The sequence below is a fragment of the Acomys russatus genome, chromosome 25 (genome assembly GCF_903995435.1).
Source record: "Acomys russatus chromosome 25, mAcoRus1.1, whole genome shotgun sequence".
In the NCBI taxonomy this organism is placed as follows: domain Eukaryota; kingdom Metazoa; phylum Chordata; class Mammalia; order Rodentia; family Muridae; genus Acomys; species Acomys russatus.
This window is the reverse complement of record NC_067161.1, coordinates 43,141,705-43,166,400: the sequence shown is the minus strand read 5'-3', so window position 1 is coordinate 43,166,400 and position 24,696 is coordinate 43,141,705. Positions and strand designations below refer to the sequence as shown.

General features: G+C 38.1%; 1 protein-coding gene across 19 annotated transcripts in view; it reads left to right on the top strand.

Annotated features, from left to right (window-relative positions):
* The window catches only part of Ncor1 (nuclear receptor corepressor 1), a 137,995-nt gene that overhangs the window by 61,719 nt on the left and 51,580 nt on the right, over positions 1-24,696 (top strand). For 8 of the 19 annotated variants that reach the window (XM_051168381.1, XM_051168387.1, XM_051168384.1 and 5 more), the window contains 7 exons: positions 322-449; positions 5,317-5,531; positions 7,263-7,325; positions 11,471-11,628; positions 13,323-13,449; positions 18,517-19,069; positions 23,033-23,162. In XM_051168381.1, the coding sequence (XP_051024338.1) occupies positions 322-449; positions 5,317-5,531; positions 7,263-7,325; positions 11,471-11,628; positions 13,323-13,449; positions 18,517-19,069; positions 23,033-23,162 (1,374 nt within the window). The remainder of the gene's footprint in view (positions 1-321; positions 450-5,316; positions 5,532-7,262; positions 7,326-11,470; positions 11,629-13,322; positions 13,450-18,516; positions 19,070-23,032; positions 23,163-24,696) is intronic. The other 11 variants (XM_051168402.1, XM_051168389.1, XM_051168388.1 and 8 more) reach the window with 9 other exon arrangements.

Here is a 24,696-nt window from a genome sequence, read left to right as displayed (position 1 = left end):
GCACACCAGAAAAGGGCATTAGAAGGTATAGATAGTTGTGAGCCACCATGTGGTTGCTAGGAATTGAACTCAGGACCTCTGGAAGAACAGGGAGTACTGTGCCCTGAACTGTTGAGCCATCTCTCCAGCACCTCACTATGTTAATATTTTCATTATAGAGTTTCCTTCATTTCTTGGCTAGGTTTATTCTTCGTGCGCCCATCTATTGTAAATGGGATTTTCCCTGTTAATAATATTTCCGAGTGAATGTTGTAATTTGTTATACAGTTTGAGAAATGCTTTCTTTCACTTTCTTATCTCACAAGTAATGGTTCATTCTAGCAGCAGATTGCCCGTCCCTCTCAAGAAGAAAAAGTAGAAGAAAAAGAAGAGGATAAAACAGAAAAAACAGAGAAAAAGGAAGAAGAAAAGAAGGATGATGAAGAAAAAGATGAGAAGGAAGATTCTAAGTGAGTTGAGCAGCTAGATATGTATTATAGTTATTTTCAAATCTATTACAGGTATGAAATACGTGGTTATGAGTCCATGGGAATATATGGTTTAGTAACAGTTTGTTGGCATAATTAAGAAATGGAATATTAGCCAGGCACTGTAGCTCACGCCTTTAATCCCAGTATTTGGGAGGCAAAGGCAGGTGTATCTCTATGAATTTGAGGCCAGCCTATTCTACAGAATGTGTTCCAGCCAAGGCTACACAAAGAAACTTGTCTTGAAAAACCAAAAAGCAAACAAAACCAAACCAAAAAACCCCCAAAACACAAAAACCAAAATAAACAAAACAAAACAAAACTAAAAAAATAAAAAAATAAAAAGAGAGAGAGAGAGAGAGAGAGAGAGAGAGAGAGAAATAAATGGAATATTTTAGTAAATCAAATGTTTTACTTAATAGCTTTATTTTTCATGAATGTTATTTTATGCACACATATACACATAGATACTTTTTTTTTTTTTTTTTTTTTTTAAAGAGATAAGGTCTTGATATGTAACTCTGTGTGGTCTGGAACTTACTATTAAGACTAGGCTGGCCTCAAACTTGAGGCAGTCTCCTGCCTCTGTCTTGTGCTGGAATTACAGGACTGTGATCATGCCTAGATCAGATATTGGTATTCTAATCTATAGGCTACAATAATTTGTAGTTATCACCAAGATATTTTGCATATAATTTAATTTTTGACTTGGAAAATATTCAAGCTTCTTTCTCAACTTCTAATAGTGTAATAATGCTGAGAAAGTAAGAGCTTATAATCTATGTATGTATAGTTGCTGATTTTATTCAACATATAATATGTAGTTTTATGTTACCTGCTTCTATTTATATTTTATTGTTTGTAGTAGCAATTCTTTTTCATTATGGAAAACTGGGAAAAGAAAGCTAAATATAATGTATATCTATTGTTTTTCTGATCAGTTGCTCTCAGTGTAGGTGCTTTTATATGCTCATAAGGGAACTCTGGGGGAGGGGCTTTAGGAGCCACATTGTTTTTCCCCAGGTGATTAAGACTCAACCATTTTAGTCTATGTGCTGCTACTGTGAGACCTAAGGGCAGCAGTCACAGATGTGTATGTTGATGTGCACCTATGTGTAATGACCTTCTTCCACCCCAATGTATTTCCTTCGGTTTCTTTTTTTTTTATTTTGAGACAAGTTTTGTAGCCCTGGCTGTCCTGGAACTCACTGTGTAGACCAGGCTGGCTTCAAACTTGACAGAGATCTGCATGCCTCTGCCTCTGCCTCCTTGAGTACTGGGATTAAAGGCCTTTGCCACCATGGTCACCGACCAACCGGCTTCTTTAGGTTTCTTTGTGGTCAGGTGTCCATTCTTAGTTTCTGATTAACAGTGTTCTAGAATTAAGTGTAAATGGAGTCCGCTTCCTCCTACTATTTAAAAAGCAACAATACCAACACACACACACACACACACACACACACACACACACACACACACACACACAAACCCATAAACAACTTAGAAATAGAAAATGTTTGCTTTTGGCTTATAGTTTTAGGAGTATCAGTATCTGGAGTATCTGGTTGGGTCCATTAGTCATTTCACACTAGTGAAATGCTACCAGTGACATAAAGCTACTGCATTCTGTCTCCTTAAAGCTCCAGCACTTCTAAACAGTATTATGCTTTTGTTGTTGTTGTTTATTTTTGCAGGCTTAAGTTATTATGGCAGTATTATCTAACCGCTTTCACAATTACTAAAGACAGAGACACCTGGTATATTTTAGAATAGCCTTATTTTATCTGGGGCATAGCAGATATTAACTCCTAAGCTACCTTCCATTATATCCCAGCCTCCATTCCATGCTTCTAATAATTTCTAATAATCCCATCTGCTTCTAATAATTTCTCTTTGGGCTACCTTCCATCCACAATCCCAAAATACGTGCCAATTTTGTTCATCTGGGCCATTTCTTTCCATGTGGAACTTCAGAGTTCCTCCTCTTGGAGCAGTTGGTTTATTCCTGCCCCATGGTGGTTCTCCTCCAGTCTGCTTCCTTCTCCCAAGACCCTTCTCTCCTCAGACCCCATGAACTTTGGCCACACCTACTCCATTCTGCCCTGTCCAGGTTTAGGGTTTTTTAAGCAGCCAATCAAGAATAATTTCTTAGGCAAGGGTGCAAGCATCATTTTGAGGTACATGAGTGTCTGCTTATAAATGACAGCAAACAGACAGGGGTGGTGGTGGTGGGGATAGCGACAGACGGGACAATGGTAATTAGCAATCAAATACAAAGCACCAGACCATGCCCCAACAATTAGGACCAAGTCTTTAACACTTAATCTTTTGCGTGGCATTTAAGAGCTAAATTCCACCAAGTGTATAGTCTGTCTGACTCCTTTTGTTTAGCACAAGGAGAAGAATGGATCTTTGAGATTCATCTAGGCCATCGCATATTTCAGACGTTTGTGCCTTTAAAAGTATCTATTATGCTATTTACATAGACCTTGCAGAAATAAAATTTGCCTGTTTTTTGTTTTGTTTTGTTTTTTGTCATTTAATATCACATAAGTCAATTGCATGGTTCTAAAAGAAATCATGGGCTGGAGAGATGGCTGAGTAGTTAAGAATACTGGCTGCTCTTCTGGAGGACTCAGATTTGATTCCTAGTATCTAAATAGTAGCTCACAACATTTTGTAGCTTCAGTCCCAGGCTATCTGATGCCCTCTTATGTTCTCTGCCAATACCAGGCATGCACATGCTGCACAGACATAATTCATGCAGGTGAAATATTCATTCACAGAAATGAATAAAATAAGAGTCAGACATTCATGCTTCTTTCCCTTGAGGATATACTTATAAGGAATCAAATAAAATTTTTAGGTTTAGGGTAAACATTTTTGTACTATATAGTCAGTGGTTCTTTCCATAAAGAAATGTCTTTTTAAAAAGTATATTTTTGTTTGTTTTATCTTTTTGCCTGAAGGGAACTCTACTTTTTTCTTTAAACGTCTAAGTTACTTAGCATACATTCATAGGTACTAGTATATGCCTTAGGCCTTAGGATGAAAACGTACAAAGGATATGCCCTATCCTCAGCGTGTAAGTAAGAAGGAGAGCAATAGGCAAATACAAGCCAGGCTTAAAACATCTTGAAAAATGCAGAATGAATAGAAGAGGAGACGTGTTCAGAGACACAGATATACGTGACGAGGAAGATGAGCTCACGGCTGATGTGGCAGTAGAACCAAAACGAACAGCTGTACACTCGGAGCTCGGCAGGGATTTCACTAGACTGAAGGACAGGTGTAGAAAGTAGATTGCCTTTGTATTCGTCCGCTTAGAGGGTTAGTGAAAGCTGACATGTTAGATTTTATTCAGAAGATGGGTGAGCTTCTTTGGGAATAGGTAGGTGCAGAGTAGGATGGATAATTTGTTCATTTATTATCTACTTATTTATTTTTCTGTTTTTGAGACGTAGTCCTTCTACATAGCCATGGCTGTTCTGGAACTCACTGTGTAGCCCAGATTGGTCACCAATTCATAGAAATCTGCCTGCCTTTGCCCTCTGAATGCTGGGGTTAAAGACATATCCTACCAATCCCTGCTGCTTATTTATTTTAAAGACAGGCATAAGATTGTAGCACAAGCTGACCTTGAACTCAAGATCTTCTTGGCTCAAGCCTTTCAAGTACTGGATTACAAGAGTGTCCATTATGCTCAGCTTTTGACTGGCTCATTGCCACAGCAGAGTTACACTGTGGTAGAGTCATTCTTGAAGCATGTGTTCATTCACTGGGAGAGAAGATGTACAGCTTGATATACCTCAGCCAGCTTTTACCTGAAGCACTTAAGTTGTAAAAATAGCATCTTCCACTAATAACTAAGTCTTGCAGATGTGTACTTTAAAAAATACATTTACTCATTTTTTGTAAATTTTATACATACAAACAATGTGTTTGATCATATTCAATTCCATCTAAGGATTTTCAAATATAACAAGTATCCTATAGAGAATGATCTTCATATACTCAGATATTTTTAATAATAATATAAAAAATAACAACAACAATACTCACCATTAATTGAATTTTCTTAAGTACTCCATACTATGAATAAGCTCTTTATAGATTCAGAGGAATTCTGGCACAATAATAAAAAACATATGATGTTCCAGTCACCTTGTTAATTCCTTTAATCCTAGGAACTACTTTGTAAAATACATTATTACTGTCCTTATCTTACAGAAGAGAGAACTGTGGTTCACAGAGGTAAGGTAGCTTTTCCATGTTAGTAAATCACAGATCTTAGAGGGACTCAGGGAGCCTGACCCAGAAGCTTTCCTGCCAACCTTGAAGCCACACTGCTTTGTTTGTATATTATCACTGCTGAGGCGTTCAGGACACTTTCTCTGGTTTAATAAAACTGTGCTGTGTCTTCTTACTACAGAACAGGCATCTGTCAGGAAGGTCATCTGTTTTAACATCATGTTATAGAAGAAACTTTTAACAGAATTTATGCAAAAGCAAAAATGTCAGGCCTTTTGCTTTCGCTAAAGTTTTGTTTTGTTTTTTCTTTTTCTGCTTCAGGTCTTGGTGTTCTGTTGTCCTTTGATACTTTCTTATGGATGCCTGGTTTTGAAGTTAAATCAGTATGAAATATGTTTAAAATTTATGTCTACTAATATGTGATACAAGTCTTCTGAAGTGTCTTGTTAGTCAAAGCTATTGAAAATCTCCCATGATAGAGTTTTTCATGAAAGTTTAAAAAGTTAGAGATTGGATAAATGTATAGTTTCTACTTAACGATTTTTTTGCTGTATGTTTACTTTAAACTAGAAAAGCTTTTATTTTCTTTTGTTTTTAGAGAAACAACCAAGGAAAAGGACAGAACAGAAGGCACAACAGAAGAAACTGAGGAGAGAGAGCAGGCTACTCCAAGGGGGCGGAAGACTGCTAATAGCCAGGGGCGCCGGAAAGGCCGGATTACCAGGTCCATGACTAGTGAAGCTGCAGCTGCCAGTGCTGCTGCCGCAGCCAGCGAGGATCCCCCTCCACAACTGCCACCACCACCAGAGCCCAGTTAGTAGAAGAGAGTGCTTTGTGCCGGGTATAATCTTAGCGGGATTTGGTTTGAGGGATAGGGCAGGGCCTGCCAATATTGATAACCAAGAAGTGACCTTAAACTTTAAAGACTTATTTATTTTATGTATATGAGTACACTGTCTTCATGCACACCAGAAGAGGGCATTCAGATCTTATTATAGATGGTTGTGAGCCACCCTGTGGTTGCTGGGAATTGAACTCAGGACCTCTGGAAGAACAGATAGTAAGTACTCTTAACCGCTGAGCCATCTCTCCAGCCTGCCCTTAAACTTAAAGTAAAATTCTTTTCCAGAAGTATAGTAGTTACAATGTAGCTTTTCTTTTATTAGGTAACATACCACTTTGTTCCCATAACTTTTATTTGGCATGTAACATACATATTTATTTATGTCTGTGCATGTGTCTGTGTGAGTGCAGGCGCACACAGGCTGCTACGCGTTCATTGTACGGAGGTCCAAGGACGTGTTTCATAATTGAACTTAAGTTGACAGGCTTAGAGTCCTTTTCCTGCTGAGCAATTTTGCTGGTCTAGTTTTATAATTTACAAAACAAACACCCCCCCCCCAAAAAAAAACCCAAAACAAAAAACAAACAAGATTTCAGTGAACAGTGATATAATGCCATTTCTCCCCTCTTTTTAGGAATGTTTTAGATATTTAATTGTTTTTAGTATATGTGTATGGGTGTTTTGCCTGCATGTGTGTCTTTGCACCATGGGCATTCCTGGTGCCCTTCCTTGGAAGCCAGAATAGGGTATTGGATCTCCTGGAACTAGAGTTAAATAGTTATGAGCTGCCATGTAAGTATGGAGAATTGAACTCAGGTCCTCTGCAAGAGCAGTTAATTCTCTTCCTTCTGAGCCATCTCTCCAGCCCCCTGTTTTATTATTTTTAAGTATTCATAATTTCCATTTTACTTGTTAAATGCCTATATCATGTTAATATTTTGCTTCTGAAGCATGACGTACACCAGCATTTCCCTAAAACTGTCTCTTTGCTCCTTTTAAACCAGTATGGGCAGCACTATAATGTCATATACTTAATACTTTCTGCTAAACTAAAGAGTAAATTGTCAGGCAAGATATACTGGGTCTAACAATCTAGCTATATATTTCCTTTTCTTATAACGTATTATTACATTATTTTTTAAAAGGATTGTATTAGTGATGAAGTGTCCCTATCTGTGATTCAGTGCTACCAATTTCACCATACAATGAGGTAGGAAAGACAATGCCTGTTGTACAAATGGCAAGTGTAACGCATTGGAAGCTAGCAGATGGGAGAATTAAAATAGGCCAGGGCACATCATGGTGAACTTGGCTTTCTCTTGACTTGTATCTTCCTCTGCTGCAAAGCAGGGAGCTTGCAGAGGGCTTTAAATAAGTGCATTTTCTAATTAGGTTATATAGAAATCTGATTCTGGTGGCACTGGAAGGAAGAGGCTCTGTGCTCCTTTGTCATTGTAGGAGCAGAGAGAGGAAGTTTGCCAAGCTGGGAGGCCGACTTTCTCACCACGTGCACGTGGCCAAAGGTGGAAGGAATGTCAGAATATTGCAAAAGAGCTTGACACTAAGAAGGGCAAACTTTTCCATCTTAAGAGGTTGATACTGTCTAATTTCATACAAGACAAATAAGTTATCAGTTACATGATTTTTGAATGGATAGTTCAATTTGGATTTCTATTGCCAGAGTTTTCTCTTAATTTCAGTTTCTACTGAGCCTGTTGAGACCTCGAGATGGACAGAAGAAGAAATGGAAGTTGCTAAAAAAGGTAATGTACAGCAATGTGTAAAGTTTGGAGTTATTTTTGTTTTCTTTGTTTATGTTTAAGATTGGTAATAAGTGAAATTAACCAATTAAAAAATTTTGAAATGAATAGGCCAGGGCCTAGAGAGATGGCTCAGTGGTTAAAAGTACTGACTAGTCTTCTAGAGGACCAGGCTTCATTTTCTAGCACTCATGTGGTGGTTCACAATCATGTGCTACTCCAGGATCAGGGGATCCAATTCCCTCGGCCTCTGTAGGTACCAGGAATGCATATAGTGTACAGACATAAGCATGCAAAGGAACACAAACACACACAAGCACATTTGAGTGCAAATGCAGCACATACACAAAACAAAAAAAAAACAAAACCACCCAGTGTTGGCCTCTGGGTTCCACATGTACTTATTATAGACACGCACACCTGTACTCACACACGCCACACACAAACACATGTGTGTAAACAAGCAGGTGCCACACACACACACACACACACACACGAAAATTAAAAGATCATTAAGATTACTAGAAAAACTTGCCTAATGGGAGTTGAAGATAGGAAGTGACTAAAGAACCTTAGAACTATTTTCCTGAAAAAGATCAGTCTAGAAGACAGCTATTATCTAGATACTTTCCCCCATGACAGGGTTTCTTTTCTCTCTGTAGCCTTGATTGTTCGGACTCACTCTGTAGACCAACCTGGCCTCAAACTCACAGTGATTGGCCTGCCTCTGCCTCCCGAGTGCTAGGATTAAAGGTGTGAGCCACTATGCTAGAGATTATCTACATACTTAATTGGGTCACTCTGATGATGAGGTGAGAGAAAAATGTAAATCTTTCTAATAATTATTCAAGTTTAACATCTGCCACTTATAGAAAATAAATTTTAAATAAAAATTCTACAACAAACCCTTTAAACCACTTAACTTTCAGAAAATTTTGTTTATTTTCAAATGTAATAATCAGGGGCTAGAGAGATGGCTTAGAGGTTAAGAGCACTGTCTGTTCTTCCAGAGGTCCTGAGGTTAATTCCCAGCAACCATGTGGTGGCTCACAACCATCTATAGTGAGATCTCGTGCCCTCGTCTGGTGTGCAGGCACACATTTGGGCAGAATACTATATAAATAATAAATAAATAAATCGTTAAAATGTAATAATCAGCATACCTTTAATCTCAGCACCTGGGAGGCAGAGGCAGGGGAATCTCTGTAAGTTCAAGGCCAGCCTCATCTACAAAGCAAGTCCAGGACAGTCAGAGCTACACAGAGAAACCATGTCTTGAAAAACAAAACAAATGATATAAACAGTAAGTACATTAATATAAAAAATATCAACAAAAGGCTAATTTACATATAACTTCTTTTTAAGAATTACTAGATTAAATAGTGTTGATTATCTGTAAATTACTATTTACTCTTCTTCTTCGTCTTCTCTCTCTCTCTCTCACCTCTCCCTTCCTTTCCTTCTCCCCCCACGCTCACTTAATAATATAATAAAAAAAAAATTGCTATTTGCCCTGTAGGAACTTTTAGTTCACATTCCCATTATACTGCAGTAGTAAGCACTGATGAAAAACAAAGTCTGTAAGGTGCTGTGGCAATGATGAGGACAACCCAGCTGCTGAAGTAGCCGAATCAGGACTAAAGTCATTGTCTTCTTGGTGAGAACTTTACAGTCTACCCTCTGGCTCAGTTTCATGGTGGTATATAACTGGAAGACTTAACTAGGTCTAGGCAGAAGCCTTGTTGGGTCAAGTGTTTGCTGAGCAAACCTAATGACCTGAGCTTGAACTCCAGACCCCATATACAGATACAGTGGCACACACCCCAGAAGGCCGCACTCCTATGTAAGTGTTGGGGGCCAAACCGGAACTGGTTGGAAGCTTACCAATGTAGTGCAGCAAAAACACAGCAAAGAGACCCTGTCTCAAAAGGAAAATGGAAAGAGAGAGAGGAATTCCTGTGACCTTCACATATGCTTCATTAATTAATCATTAAAATACTTAACCAAGTGTGTGTATATGTGTGTGTGTGTGTGTACACGTCTTTAATCCCAGCACTTGGGAGGCAGAGGCAGGTGGATCACTGAGTTTGAGGCCAGCCTGGTCTACAAAGCGAGTTCAGGAAAGCCAAAACTACACAGAGAGACCCTGTCTCGAAAAACCAAAAAAAAAAAAAAATAATAATAATAATAATAAAAAAGACTTAACAAATAGAAAACAAGGAAATGGTCTCTATTCTCTTCAATGCAATTTGCAAATAACAGAAACATAGATCTCACATTCATAATTTATCCCAAAATTATTTCTAACACAGGTAATTACAAGTATTGTAGAAATATAAAAAATTGTACTCTGTTCTCCAATGATAAATAAAATAAAACTGCAGAGAGAATCATAAATTTCTCAAACATGGGCATCTTCAACTACATTCGAGTTAATTGTTACTGGATACTATACCATCAAAAAGAATTCTTAATTTTGCTTCAAAATTCTATTTACCTTTTTACAAAAACGTTTTGGGACTATAGACAGGGTCTTGTCATAACATAGATTGATTTGGAACTTAAGTAGCCAACGCTGGCCTAGTCTGTATGTGTTGTGGATGGAGGGGTGCTATGGTGTGTATATTGAGGTCAGAGGACAACTTTCTGACATTCGGTTTTTTTCTTCATCTTTGCTTGGACTTCATGATTGAATGAAGCTTTTAAAGCTTGTGGGACAAGCTCTTTACTAGCCAAGCTATCTCGGCAGCCTCTATAACTTGGTTTTTGAGACAGAGTCTTTCACTGGGATCTGGGGCTCACCAATTAGGCTTGGCTGGCTAGTGGTTCCCCGAGTATTTCCCTTCCCAATATTGGGGGTCATAAACATGTGCCATCATTAACAGCTTGTCTGTTTGTCTGTCTGCCTGCCTTGCCTGCCTACCCATGTTGTTAATCTTCGTTTGTCAGTGTGTGCCCACTTGTGCACATAATGGATGGTCAGAGTACAACTTTTTGGGACTTATTTCTCTTCTTCCACTTTTATTTTGAAATTTATTTATGTTGATGTGTTTCCTTAGGCTATCTGGCCCCTTCGTTGATTTTCTTCTCGGTCTTTCTACTCTGTATAGGAGTGCTGGAATCAAAGATGTGAACCATCACATCTAGCATTTTATGTGGGTTCTAGAGATTACATTCAGATTGTCAGTCCTGCTGGATGAGCAGTTCTACCTGCTGAGCCATCTCCCTAGCCACACAGTCATGTATATATGGTTGTCAGCTTTAAATACAACTCCTTTGCTTCTGCTGCAGGTGCTTCCTGGAGTTTTTATTCTAGCCCCTCATTTTGTTTTCTTACCTTGGGTTTTTTTGTTGTTGTTGTTGGTTTGTTTTTTTTTTTTCCCCCTCAAACATATCAAGGCCTCAGACTTGGCCTTGAACTTCTGGTTCGCCTGTTTGGCCTTCCACATATTGGAATTATAGGTGTCTGCCACCATACCTGGCCATTCTTCAGGTTTTTATTATAAAGGGAGCTATTTATATTAATTTTCAAAATCCGTATTCATTATGCATCTAATCTTATATAGGTCTCTATGTATGAAATTCCCTGTTTATATTCTTTGAACACATTTATATGTGCTTACATATATTTAGTGATGAGTAGAAAAATACTAAATTGGGATTTATTGGAGGTTGAACCTAGGGTCTCCTGTATGCTAGGCACATGGTTTACCTTTAAGCTCTTTCTCCAGCCCTATTAATGGTTAATTTTTTAAATAGGTGTTTGTGCATTAACTAACAATAAGTTCTGTCTGTAAGTTTCATATACATTGAATAATTTATTTTGGCTTATTATTAAAATACTATCTCCAAAGATCTAGAAATAAGTTTCTCAGTTTACAAGTGTCTGATACCTTAGTGTAGATTTAGCTTCATCCTTATCCCTGTGGGAGATCTATCTGAAGTGCAGAGTTTAGGCAGCATGGTTTAAATTTGGGAGACACATAAAAGTATAAGTGAGTTTTGTACCAGTAACTATTGAAGTATATTAACAAATAGCTGAAAGTATATTTTTAGTGTTGTTGGTTTAACATCAGTAGTCGCTTTAAAATTTTTTCTTGCTTGCTTAAACAGGTGACTGTTGACTTAATGTTTGATTTGTTACACAGGCTTGGTGGAACATGGTCGTAACTGGGCAGCCATTGCCAAAATGGTTGGAACGAAAAGTGAAGCACAGTGTAAAAACTTCTATTTTAACTATAAAAGGCGGCACAACCTTGACAGCCTTTTGCAACAACATAAACAGAAAGTGAGTAGAGCAGTAGTGGTAAGTCTTTTCCTCATCTGTTTTTACTTAAAAGTGGTTTGATCCTCATAATCTATGTAGTAGAAAGAGAACTGAGGCTTCCACATTTACGATGCATGTGGACATGCTCATACCTTGTCTCTCACAATAAATTAAAATACAAGTTTTTAAAAACCTCAGTCTGAGCTGGGCGGTGGTGGGGCACACCTTCCATCCCAGCATGTGGGAAGCAGAGGCAGGTGGATCTCTTGAGTTCAAGGCCAGCCTGGTCTACAAAGCAAGTCCAGGGCAGCCAAGGCTACACAGAGAAACCCTGTCTCGAAAAAAACAAAAGCAAAACCTCAGTCTAATCATTTTACAAATAAAGACTTTAATTGTTTACCTATTAGTCCTTTTCAAGAATATCTCAAGATCTTCTTGCATAATTATAATATTTAGCAACTTTTAGTTTAACATATATTTAGCAAGATAAAATGTTTTATTTTACCAACAAAAAATTGTGCCATCATTAATCATAAAAGAAATGGAATAGTACAATAAGAATAATTTGCTGCCTATTCAACTGTTTAACTCATTAGTAATTATTGTACCATTAATAATTTCAAACATTGAAAATTACTTAAGCCCAGTGTTTTTGCGCATGCCTTTAATCCCAGCACTTGGAGGCAGAGGCAGGTGGATCTCCTGAATTTGAGGTAAGCCTGGTCTATAGAGGGACGTCCAGGACAGCCACAGGTATGCAGGGAAGCTGTCTTGAAAACCAAAAAAAGAAGAAGAAAATCATTATTTAAATTTTATTTGCACTTCAATTACAGTTGCACATTAATGAAAATATTTTTCTAGAGTCATTATTAGAAAAAGTTTTATAGACTATAGTAGAAATACCTTCAGTGTATAATTAATTTAGGTTTTAAAAAGTAGAATGTACAACTACATGAGCTATGCAACGCCTTTAGATGTGTATACAATGACTTATTTGTCTATTTATGTAAAAAACTGAAATAAAACGTACCAATCTGTATATTTAGGATGTCTAGCTATTTTGGAATTACGAAAATCAGTTTTTTAAATATAATTTTCTGTGTTCTACATGTCTTTTATGCTATCTTTATTATAATGTAAACATACATCGTTTTGGTTTTTCAAGACAAGCTTTCTCTATGTTGTCTTGGCTGTCCTGGACTCACTTTGTAGGTCAGGCTGGCCTCAAACTCAACAGAGATCCACCTACTTATTCCTCCTGAGTGTTGGGATTAAAGGTGTGGGCCACCATGCCCAGCACATACATACATACATACATATCTTTTTTTATTGGAAAAAATGAATATTATCTGAACTTGGGTGATATCAAAATTTATAGTTTCCAAAATGTTCAGATAAAACTTTTTGGACAGTATAGGGGTTGAAATAAGGTCTTGGTGTAACTCACAGGTTGGCCTTAAACTTGAACATTTTTCTGCTGCCTCAGCCCCCAAGTACTGAGATGCAGATGTCAGTGTGATTCCGTGGTAACTTGGTAGGTTTTATACAAGTTATCTATTGCCCAAAAGGCCGGTCTGTGCCTGCCAGATAATTGCGTACAGATCACGCACAGATTTTGTCATACCCACATGCTGTCTGACCACTATGTGCATCTATTAGGAATGAAATGTTCTGTTTTTTCTCCTTTTGTCTATTTAACTCACAATAATTAAACTACTCTTTTGTACCCTTAGGCCTCACGAAAACCTCGTGAGGAACGAGATGTGTCTCAATGTGAAAGTGTAGCTTCCACTGTTTCTGTCCAGGAGGATGAAGATATTGAAGCCTCAAATGAAGAGGAAAATCCAGAAGACAGTGAAGGTATCTAGAATTTTAAATTATGTTTGACTTATATTGCCTCAAATAGGAAATTATAGTTTAGTCATTAATTATGTAGGAATTGCTTCACTAAGGAAATGGAATATTCGTGCTTTCGTAGGTTTAAAAACAATATTTATTCATTTGAGCAGTAAGTATTTGTTTCTGTGAACTTACGATTGGTCAGGTGGTACAGCCAGAAGAGCCTGGCAGTGAGAGACTAAGTCTTTGCATGCCTCCGTGTGTATTATTGCCAAATTTACTTATTCTGTTGTTATCATAAGTTAATATTTCTTTTATTTTACTGCTTTGAGGTTGATTTATTTCATATTTTAAGGCTTACACATCGTACTGAGCTTATCATGTTAGGAGTCTGGAGAACATCAGAATCCCAAGCAGAAAAAAAACCTCTCATCTTAGAAATCAAGGGACAGTTCCTTAAACAGATTGACACAGCTTCCTGAAGTGTGGAAGTTGGATGTTTGATAGTTACAGAAAAACAAAGGCACAAATAATTTATTTCAGTTTATATTGCTGTTCACCATTCTATATAAATATTTTTTGTATACTGAGTGCTTCTGTTGAAAGGATTCTTAGAATATTGTTTGGTATATGCACACTTGTTTTCTTTTTGTTTCATTTTTAATTATACACACACACACAGATATGTATATATATAGTTAGAGTTATTTGGTGTTTTCCTTGTTGGCCCTTTTATATTTTAGGTAAGCTTAGAAAGCTCTGTATGCTACATGTTTAGAAATAGTGATTTTGTTTATTTTCTTTAAGTCATTATTGTCTTTTAACCTTAAAAATATAAATGAAATTTTTTGGGGGGGAGGTGGTAGTTTTTTGAGACAAGGCTTCTGTGTATAATAACCTTGGCTGTCCTGGACTCACTTTGTATTGACCAGGCTGGCCTTGAATTTTCTTCCGAGTGCTGAGATTATAGGTGCCCACCACCATGCCTGGCCTGGGTTTTAATTTTTTATACTAAGTCAACTTTTTGTTGATGAGTTTTTGTGTGAAAAATGGGGCAATAAATACAGTAAAGAGAGTACTGGAGTAATCTTACCCTTAGCTTGATGTGTTCATGGTATTTCTAAGGCTCATAAGCATCTGTTGCTTTCTAATGAGGACATTAGAACATAATTTTACAGCTGTGTGTCTGTTAACTACTATTCCTTGTGGTTATAGTTGTGAATAAAACCTTTCTAAAATTCAGTTATTTGCTTTTACCATGGCTTTAAAATCATAAATGTTAATTTAACAACTTGAGTGTTAGAAACCATGTCAACCGAACTTTTATTAAACTATAGTTTTGTAATCATTCTATTTATGATTAATTTTTTATTTGCCTAATTTTTATATTTTTGGTTGTGAGCCTAGCCTTTAATGGCTGAGCTCTCTCTCTTGTCCAGGCCTAATTTTTTAAATTAAACTTTCTTGTAGTTGTGAATAGAAATGTCCAGGAGAATACCAGTATACCCCAGAGTCAGTACTGTCAGAAGTTTCATGTGCCTGCTGGGATGCTTGAGCAGTGCTCTCTGTGGACAAGGGACAGCTGTATTAATCTCTGTGGTACTGTAATAGAATAGTATTAATGGAGTGTGCTAAACTACATAAATGTATTTTTACAATTGTAGTGGTTAGAAGTTCAAAGTCAAGTGCTAACAGAGCTCGCCTCTGATGAGATCTCTCTGTGCCTGTCGGCTGGCTGCCTGCTGTCTTATTTTGCTCTCGCATAGTCTTTATGTGTGCACTTGTGGTATCACAGTCTTTTAACAACAACCCACCCGTAAGACCTTATTTAACCTCAGTTACCTCTATAAAGCAGATGCAGTTACGTTGGAGGTTAGGAGCTCAGCGTTGGACTTGTGAGGAGGTGACACAATTCATAAAAGCCCATAGTAAAGCCCAAACCTAGCTTCATACATTTGTATCCATGGGTAAGGCAGAAGATTTATACCCTGCAAAGCCCAAAATCAAAAGAAGACACCTCTCCCCCCCCTTATAATTTTGCTGATCTTAGAAGGAAAATTTGTTTATTGTTTTCAATTTTAAGTATGAAAAGAAGGTAGATTTGTGAGTTTGGTCTGATGTTTATGCTGTGGACATCCTGAACCATCTACGGTAGTCTCCTTGTAATAGAAATGCACTTGTCCAAAGATTTCCAGACTCTCTTCTTGCTTCTTTTTAGCTCAGCTTCTTCTGCAAAGTGTCCTAGAGAGTAAAATTACTGGAGTTTACATGAGCGATGACCTCTTGCTTCCCGCTAACTCTAAAAGAGGTGCCATTGGTTTACTCTTATTATATGGTAAGGCTCTCGCCAGTAGATGAATGAAGGCAGCAGGGTATAGACAGGAATCTATCTTTTCCTAAAATGTCCAGCTGGGTATTTATCTAAGGTAAGAAGAATCTGAAAAACTGAAATTGTACTAAAACCTGACTCACTCTTAGATTCTTATTCTAAGTCTTTATGGGCTTGCCTGTTTATTTCCTCAGTTTTAGAAGAGAAAGTTTTGGCGGGGCTGGGGTAGGCTGGAGAGATCGCTCAGTGGTTAAGAGCATGGGCTGCTCTTCCGGAGGACCTGGGCCAGTTCCCAGCACCCACATGACAGCTCCCAACTGTTTGTAACTCCGCTTTCGGGCGTCCAACACCTCACACAGACATGCATGCAGGTGAAACTCCAATACGAATAAAAATAAATAAATCTTAAAAAAGAAAAGAATGTTAGTTTAGCTTGTGCTTGTGAAGCACTACCTTGTTTTCTGTGATTTGGAGGAAGGGCATATATTGGGGTCCTTTAATAGTTTTAGAATAAGTAATTTGTTAATTTCACTGTATAATCAAAAATAAAGTTTAAGCCAAACTTTTTATCATTTTGTTATCTGACTTTTGGTGATTGTTGCCGTTACTAAGCTTTCCTTGCACTCTAGGCTAGTTTCACTTGTGTACAAGCTACGTCAGTGTTGATATGCCGAGGAAAAGTGCAGGCCCGCCAGTCGGCTGTTTTTTCTTTTTCTTTTTCCTTTCTTTCTTTTTTTTTTGCGGGTGGGCGGGGAGGTGGTTTTTGAGACAGTGTCTCTCTGGGTAGCCTTGGCTGTCCTGGACTCACTTTGTAGACTAGGGTAACCTCGAACTCAAACAGCGATGCACCTGCCTCTGTTTCCCAAATGCTGGGATTAAAGGTGTGGGCCACCATGCCCAGCCCCTAGGCTGTTTTTTCTTATCACTGTTAATCTGTGATAATTGCTTGACTAAAATCCTTTTATACCCCCATATAGTCCATCAACAAATAATGCCTGCATTGTGTCACATTTCCTTACTTCCTTATTTCCATTATTAGTCTCTCTGTGTTATTTTCTTGTTTGGGTTCCTTATACTTTTGTGGGGTTTTTTTGTTTCATTCTGGGTTTTTGTTTGTTTTCTATCCAACAGCCATGTTTCTCCTTGTAAAATGCAAGTCCAGCCATGTCAATTCTCTCTTCCAAAGTCTGAAACACTTTTCATTTCCTCAAGAATAAAAGCCCAGGGCCGTCTTAGTGCCTGATAGGAGTTTACTGTTGTGCCTTCCTGAACTGTTTGTTCTGTGCTCCAACCACACCGTTCTTAGCAAAAGAATTTTATTCTGAGCCTTGACCCTTTGTAATAGCTGTAAATGAATCCTCACAGGCCTACCCAGAGTTCACTTCCTTCCTTCCTGTAGGCTACTCTTCAGGATATCTCTTTACCCTCTCTTTAGTCTTCCTTATCAGTGTTTATTTAGTTTATATAATCACTTTGCCTATTATCACCTAATATATTTGAAATATTTGTTATTCTGTGTGCTCCATGAGAATGGCTACTTGATGGAGTTTGAGTGATGGCTCATTGGTCAAAAACACTTTCTGCTTTTACAGAAGAGCCAAGGTTGGTTCCCAGTACCCACATGGCAGCTCACAATCATCTATGGTAACTCCAGTACCAGAGGATCTGATGTACTCTTCTGGCCTCCTCAGGCATGTGGTGCATTTGCATGAACACAGGCAAAACGTGTGCATACATGCATATACACACATAAACACAAAGGAAAAAGAAAAAGTAAAAAGATAATTTATTTTCAGTGCTGTGTATACCCCAGTATTTCAAACAGCTCTGTTTGAAATATATATATTTGGATAAATGAAAAAATGAATTTCTAGTTGTAAAAATATTCTGTGTTAAAAATATTATTCACAGATGGTCATATCATATTCATTTTTCTATTCCAACAATATAACTTTGTCCTAGTTAGGGTTTCTATTGCTGTGATAAAGACAAGGACCAAAAGTATCTTGAAGAGAAAGCAGTTTGTTTTATCTTCTAGTTTTCAGGATACACTCCATCACTGAGGGAAGTCAGGGCAGCAACTCGAGGTAAGAGTCTGGAGGCAGGAGCTGAAGCAGAAACCCCGGAGTAGTGCTGCTTACCAGCTTGCTCAGGTTAAATGTTTAGACTCCGTAAGACACATGCCCAGTGTTGCCCTTACCGTTAGCTGGGCCCTTCCATATCAATCGCCAATCAAGAAAATGTCTCACGGTCATGTCTATAGGCCAGTGTTCTGGTGGCAGTTTCTCAAGTGTAGTTCTCTCTTCTCAGATAATTCTAGTTGGTGTCAAGTTGACAAAAGCAAGTACCTCAACTTGGACAAACTTTATGGCATCACAGTGAACCTGTTTTTCTAAAGATACTTCTGTGTTTTTAGAGGTGTTGTATGTATTTTGTCTTATGTTAATTTTTTAACATTAAAATATCTTCCACCAGAATGTTGTCATTCATGGAATAGTTTTTTTTTTTTTTTCTTGTCTTTAAAATAAACATTTTTTTAGACATCTAAAAGTTTTTACTTTCAATTTCAGAGGTCAAGACAATTTAATCTTTCACTTTTACACCTTTAAGGCATGTTAGCTTTGCCAGAAGCTGCTCTTACTTCCCTGATGTCACCACAGGAGTCAAGTTCATCCTAACAAGTGCTTTCAAACATGGTTTCTGTCACCACCTGAAACCTGTTCATTATCAGATTTTTATGCTGTATCATTATCTTTAAGGTGCTGAAAATAGTTCTGATACAGAAAGTGCTCCCTCTCCTTCACCAGTTGAAGCTGCCAAGCCCAGTGAAGACAGCAGTGAAAATGCTGCTTCTCGAGGAAACACCGAACCTGTGGCTGAGCTTGAAGCCACCACTGACCCTGCACCCTGTGCATCTCCCTCTTCAGCAGTTCCAAGCACAAAACCAGCTGAAAGCGAAAGTGTGGAGGCCCAGGCGACTGACACTGCCAGTGTGGAGACAGCAGAGCCGATGGACGTAGACCATGAGGAGCGTGGTGCCGAAGCCAGTTCTGTTCTTGACCCCCCAGCTGCTACCAAAGCCGACTCTGTGGATGCAGAAGTTCGGGTGCCAGAAAACATTGCATCTAAAGGTGAAGGAGATGCCAAAGAAAAAGACTTGGAGAGCACCAGTGAGAAGACAGAGGCTCGAGATGAAGACTTGATAGTGGCTGAGCAGATGAATATCCAGAGGCCTGAGCCACAGTCAGACAATGACTCCAGTGCCACATGCAGTGCTGATGAGGATGTTGATGGTGAGCCGGAGAGGCAGAGGTGAGACTTGACCTTGTTTCCTCTGCTGCTTGCTGGCTGACTGGCAGAACGGTTCTGGCCACAGAGATGGCTCCTGTAAGATATTGGCAAGCTCTAGCAGTCCATGGTTTTAACATTGAACAATTGTGTGGCTTTATTTTTAATGATATAAATGATAAATTTATTCTGTATCTGTATTGTTTCATGTAGTCCATGATAGCTGGTGGTTTTGGTGGAGTGGTTTTCAACCAACAGAGCTAAAAATAAAAACAGTCAAATTGTGAGCCTGAGGTTGGCAGAAATGGTGGGCGGTGAAGAAGGTGGAAATGAAAGGCATTGGCTTTAACTCTGTTGACCCCAGACTAAGTTTTATCTAACCCAGAGAAAAATCATTGTTGAAATGTTTTGAAAATGTTTTATTTATTATTATTATTTTGGGGGTTTTGAGGACAGGCTTCAACTTGGTATGTAGCCCAGACTGGCCTTAAATTTGTGGTGCTCTTCTGTCTCCTAATACTAGGATTAGAGACGTCTGTGAAGTTTTTTGTTTTGTTTCTGTTTTCCAGTGTGTGTGTGTGTTTGTGTGTGTGTGTGTGTGTGCGTGCGCGCGCACGTGCATTGCTGGGAATCATACCTAGGTCATTACACGTGCAGTGCTAGCACTCTCTCTGAACTGTATCCAGCCCTGAAAATTCTGGAGATCATAACTCAGTGCGGTCTAGTAGAAGGTATATTGACTTTTTGATATTGGTTGTAATCTTAAGTTAGTTGTGTTTATGATATAAAATATTAGATATAATGCAAATTAATTATTTAGATTGTATTTGTGAGGAAGGGAAGCATGTGTGCCATAGCCAGAAGACACTTACAGTAGTTGGCTTTTTCTTTTCACCATGTGGCTTCCAGGGATTGAACTCTGTTCATTGGGCTTATGTCAATTGTCTTTATCTGCTGAGTCATCTCACCAGCCCACAAGTGAATTTATAACTATTTTTAGTCATTAAGGACAAATTAATAATAAAAATGCATAATAAGTGTCAGGTCTTTTATAAAGACATTTTACAGAAATAGTAATTTAATAACCTTAATATCTGGGTGTTCCATTTTCTTCTAAAGAAATGTAATCGCCTATAATCAGAGATGTTTCATTGTTGCAGATTCCATAAGTGAAGTAAGGCTAAAACAGAGTTAGAAATTTGAGCACATGTATGTGTTCCCCCCACCCCCAAAGCTTTTTTACTTTTAATAAAGGTTAAGATTAATGACCTTCTCATTGGTGGGTTAAGTTTTAGTGCTCTTGATTTTCTTCAAGAAAGTGAGGTGCTAGAGTTTCCATCAGCAAGCATTTAAATAAGATAGGGATTTAAAAAATTATTTATCTATTATTTATACCGTTTTCTGCCCTCATGTACACCTACATGCCACAAAAGAAGGTACCGGATCTCATTACAGATGGTCTTGAGTCACCATGTGGTTGCTGGGAATTGAACTCAGGACCTTTGGAAGAGCAGACAGTGCTCTTAACCACTGAGCCATCTTTCCAGCCCCATTTGTTTTGTTTTTTTTCTAGACAAGGTTTCTCTTAACCTAAGATAGGGATTTTATCTAACCATCCGTTTACCAGGAAATACAGTCACCTAGTGCACCCTTTTCTTTTCATCTCATAATAGTCTACAATTTATTTTAATTGTCCCAGTTTCTTGTTTTTATTTTTCACATGTGTGTGTCCCTTTGAAGGTGGAAACAGCTTGCAGGAAGGAGCTGGTTCTCTCCTTCCACTATATGGGCTCTAGGGATTGAGGTCAGGTTGTTTATTTGGCAACAAGCATCTTTACCCTCTGAGTCATCTTGAGGCCCAGCTCCAGTCTTTAACTAGAGTAATATACATGGATTAAAGCAGTTTTGCCTTTAAAGAATGTATTTATTTATTATTATGTACAAAGTGCTCTGCCTACATGTACACCTACATGCCAGAAGAAGACTTCAGATCACATTATAGCTGGTTGTGAGCCACACGTGGTTGTTGGGGATTGAACTCAGGGCCTCTGGAAGAGCAGTTAGTACCCTTAACCTCTGAGCCATTTTTTTTTTCAGCCACAGTTTTGCCTTTTTAAAGTGGCGTTTTTATCTAAAATTTATCTAAAAATAGGTAAAACAATTGTCTGTGTTAGGATGACAGTGGCCTAAGAAAGTGACCGTGTCAAGACATGTTTTGAGAGTAGTCAGTCAGTATGGTTTGTGAGCGCTCAGTGTGATCCCAACATGACCACCACCAAAAAATTAAAAACTCCTCCCTGAAAAGCAAATTATTGTAAAAAAACATGTTGAATTCTGAATGAAATCCTAAAATCTATAAAACTTTTATATGTTAAAATATTTTCAGTTTTCCACGTCTTTAATATTAGCTCTTCAAAATATAATTTGTAGAGCTGGGCGTGGTGGTACACACTGGGAGGCAGAGACAGGTGGATCTCTGTGAGTTCAAGGCCAGCCAGGGCTATCACACAGGAAAACCCTGTCTTGAAAAAAATAATAAATAAATTATATATTTGTATGTTTGTGTTTAATTTGTACTTTATTTTTCTTTACACATTCTTTTTGTGTGTGTGTGTGTTTTCAAGACAGGGTTTCTCTGTGTAGCCTTGGCTGTCCTGGAATTCAAACTGTAGACCAAGGTGGCCTCAAACTTAATGGAGACCTGCCTCCCACTGTGGGGATTGAAGCTAAGCATCACTACCACCCAATCCACACATTTAAAAATGTTTATCTTTACCCAGAGACCATTACAACATTGATGAATATGGCCAAGGCTGTAAAATACAACACCATTTTATTGTGTGTACATGTGAAAACATACCAGTTTCATATATTGGATAACCTAAACTCATGTGTGCATATTGGAGACAAGTAAAGTAGATGCTATGTGAAATGCCTGGGAGGACTGTATGAACAGAGGAACACACGTCTGTATGATCTGCTATGTGGGCACCTATGTTTTCACTTTATATTTTTCATAAGAAACAAGACATTTAGAATTTAAGGTAAAATAATCAAATTTTAAATGGCAGTTGCTTTTACCCTGTTATCTCAGAAAAACATTCTATACTAGGGAACTAGTTTTGTTTGTTTGTTTTTTGAGACAGTTTCTCTCTGTGTAGCCTTGGCTGTCCTGGACTCGCTTTGTAGACCAGGCTGGCCTCAAACTCACAGTGATCCACCTGCCTCTGCCTCCCAAGTGCTGGAATTACAGGTGTGCGCCACTACACCCGGCTAGGAACTAGTTTTTTATTTTTAATTATTACAGTTGACTTTGTGTGTGTGTACAGCAGTCATGCATAGCATAGTGCACATGTGTAGCCCAGAGCACAAACTTCTGAGAATTGATTCTCTCCTTTTACCATATATGTCCTAGAGATTATCAGACTTGGTGACAAGTGCTTTTACCCACTGAGCCATCTCATTGGTCTGAGGAACTAGTTTTTCACCTATACTTATAAGTTAGTAAATTGAAACTAAACAAACATCTTATGGGTTTTGTTGGTACAGTTTTTGGCATTTAAATGTAGATAATTAAAATCAGATAAATGTAAACTTGTAAGTCAATATAAGATTTCTTTATCTGGAAAATTAGTGTTATAGCCCCCCCCCCCCTTTTTTTTCCTTACCGTTCCACCATTTGTTAGTTGTTGTACTAGGATTTGAACCTAAGGCCGTGCTCATACTAGGCAAGTGTTCTACTATTGAGCTCTATCCAGCCTTCCTCACATCTTATTAAAACTAATGTCAAACACACATGCTCACAGGTGCACATGTGCTCTCTCTCGCGCTCTCTCTCTCTCGCGCTCTCTCTCTCTCTCTCTCTCTCTCGCTCTCGCTCTCTCGCTCTCTCTCTCTCGCTCTCTTAAAATGAATTGTGGTGATTTTATGTTTGAAGTCACAAATAAAAATGATGTATTTTTATCTTTTTGCAATTGTCAATTATAGAGTGTTTCCTATGGACGCAAAGCCTTCATTGTTAAATCCTACTGGATCTATACTAGTCTCATCCCCCATTAAACCAAATCCGCTGGATCTCCCACAGCTTCAGCATCGAGCTGCTGTTATCCCACCAATGGTAAGTGTCATTGTTAGACAAATAAAACTGAAATATAGAAACCTTCATGGTCATATTTATTCTCTCTTTTACTTGACTCTTAGATTTTTGTAAATATTGTGTAAAAAGCAGGCAATGTGAAATTAACTTTTTTGGTCAAATTTTTTCATTTTTGAAATTGTAATTTAATTACATTTTTCTTTGCCCTCTCTTTAAGCTCTCCCATATACCCCTCCCTGCTTTCCTTAAAATTCGTAGCCTCTTTTTGATCATTTACTTATTTGTATATGCATATATGTTATATAAATGAATATATATATATATATATTCACTCATTCTTAACCCTAACCTGCAGAGCCTATATAATGTTGCTTATATATGGTATCAGAGCTGACTATTTGGCACAGGACAACCAACTGGTGTGCTCTTCCCTGGGGAGGACCACCCTTTTTTTTTTTTTTTTTTTTTTTTTTTTTTTTACAATTTGTTACATGTACATAATAAATTTCAGTCATTGAACCCATCATTACCCTCTCTCATCCCAGTCCCTTTTCCACTGAAACCCTTCTTTCCATCAAGACCCCTTCCTACTCTCTTAGGGTGTGTGTAAGTCTTATTAAGTCTAATTAGAATTGCTTGCATGACCATTGGTAGAGGTTGACATATTGGAACATGGGTACCTTATAAGTGTCTGCCATTAAAAAAAGTTATACCCACCTAGCAACCATTAACTGCCAGAAGTCTCTCAGGGAGACATGGCACCTCATGAATTCATACCTTTTTGGTAATGAAGTTACTTGTTTTTAAAGATTTATTTATTATGTATAGAATGTTCTGCCTGCATATAGGCCTGTACCAGAAGAGGGCTTCAGATCGCATTATAGATGGTTGTGAGCCATCATGTGATTGTTGGGAATTGAACTCATGACCTTTGGAAGGGCAGAAACGTTCTTAACCTCTGAGCCATCTCTCCAGCCGGCTAATAAAATGTTGATAGGCACACAAGTTTGTTCAGGTAGCCACAGCTGCAGCAAAATCATGAGTGAAACAGCCAAGTCATGTGCCCGTAGCACGTCATTTCACAGCACTCTACTCATCCTCTGCCTTGAGATTCCTTCCACTCCCTCACTGTTGTTCCTTGAGCCTTGGACAAAGTGCTATAAACTTCATTTAGGGCCAAGCTTTCAACAGTCACTTATTCTCAGAACTCATTTTAGCCAATTTCAAGTGTATTATGCACTGTGTTGGGAAACACATTGCCAAAACTTTGTTATCATCCAAATCTGAAACTCTGAGGTAATTAAACAACATTCCTTTTCCTTGACAACTCAAATTATATAGCCACTGGTAACTAACCTCCTTTCTGTTTCTATGAATTGTCCTACATTAGATGGCAGTGGACATTTTTTTTTTTTTTTGTCGGGGTCGGGGGAAGCACAGTCCTTATACCACATGTGTGAAATTTTCTCCCACACCAGATCTGAGTCGTTGTCAGACACAGTTACAAAGGCTTGTTTCTTTACTTCATATACCAGTCATGTAAGTATTGGGTTCC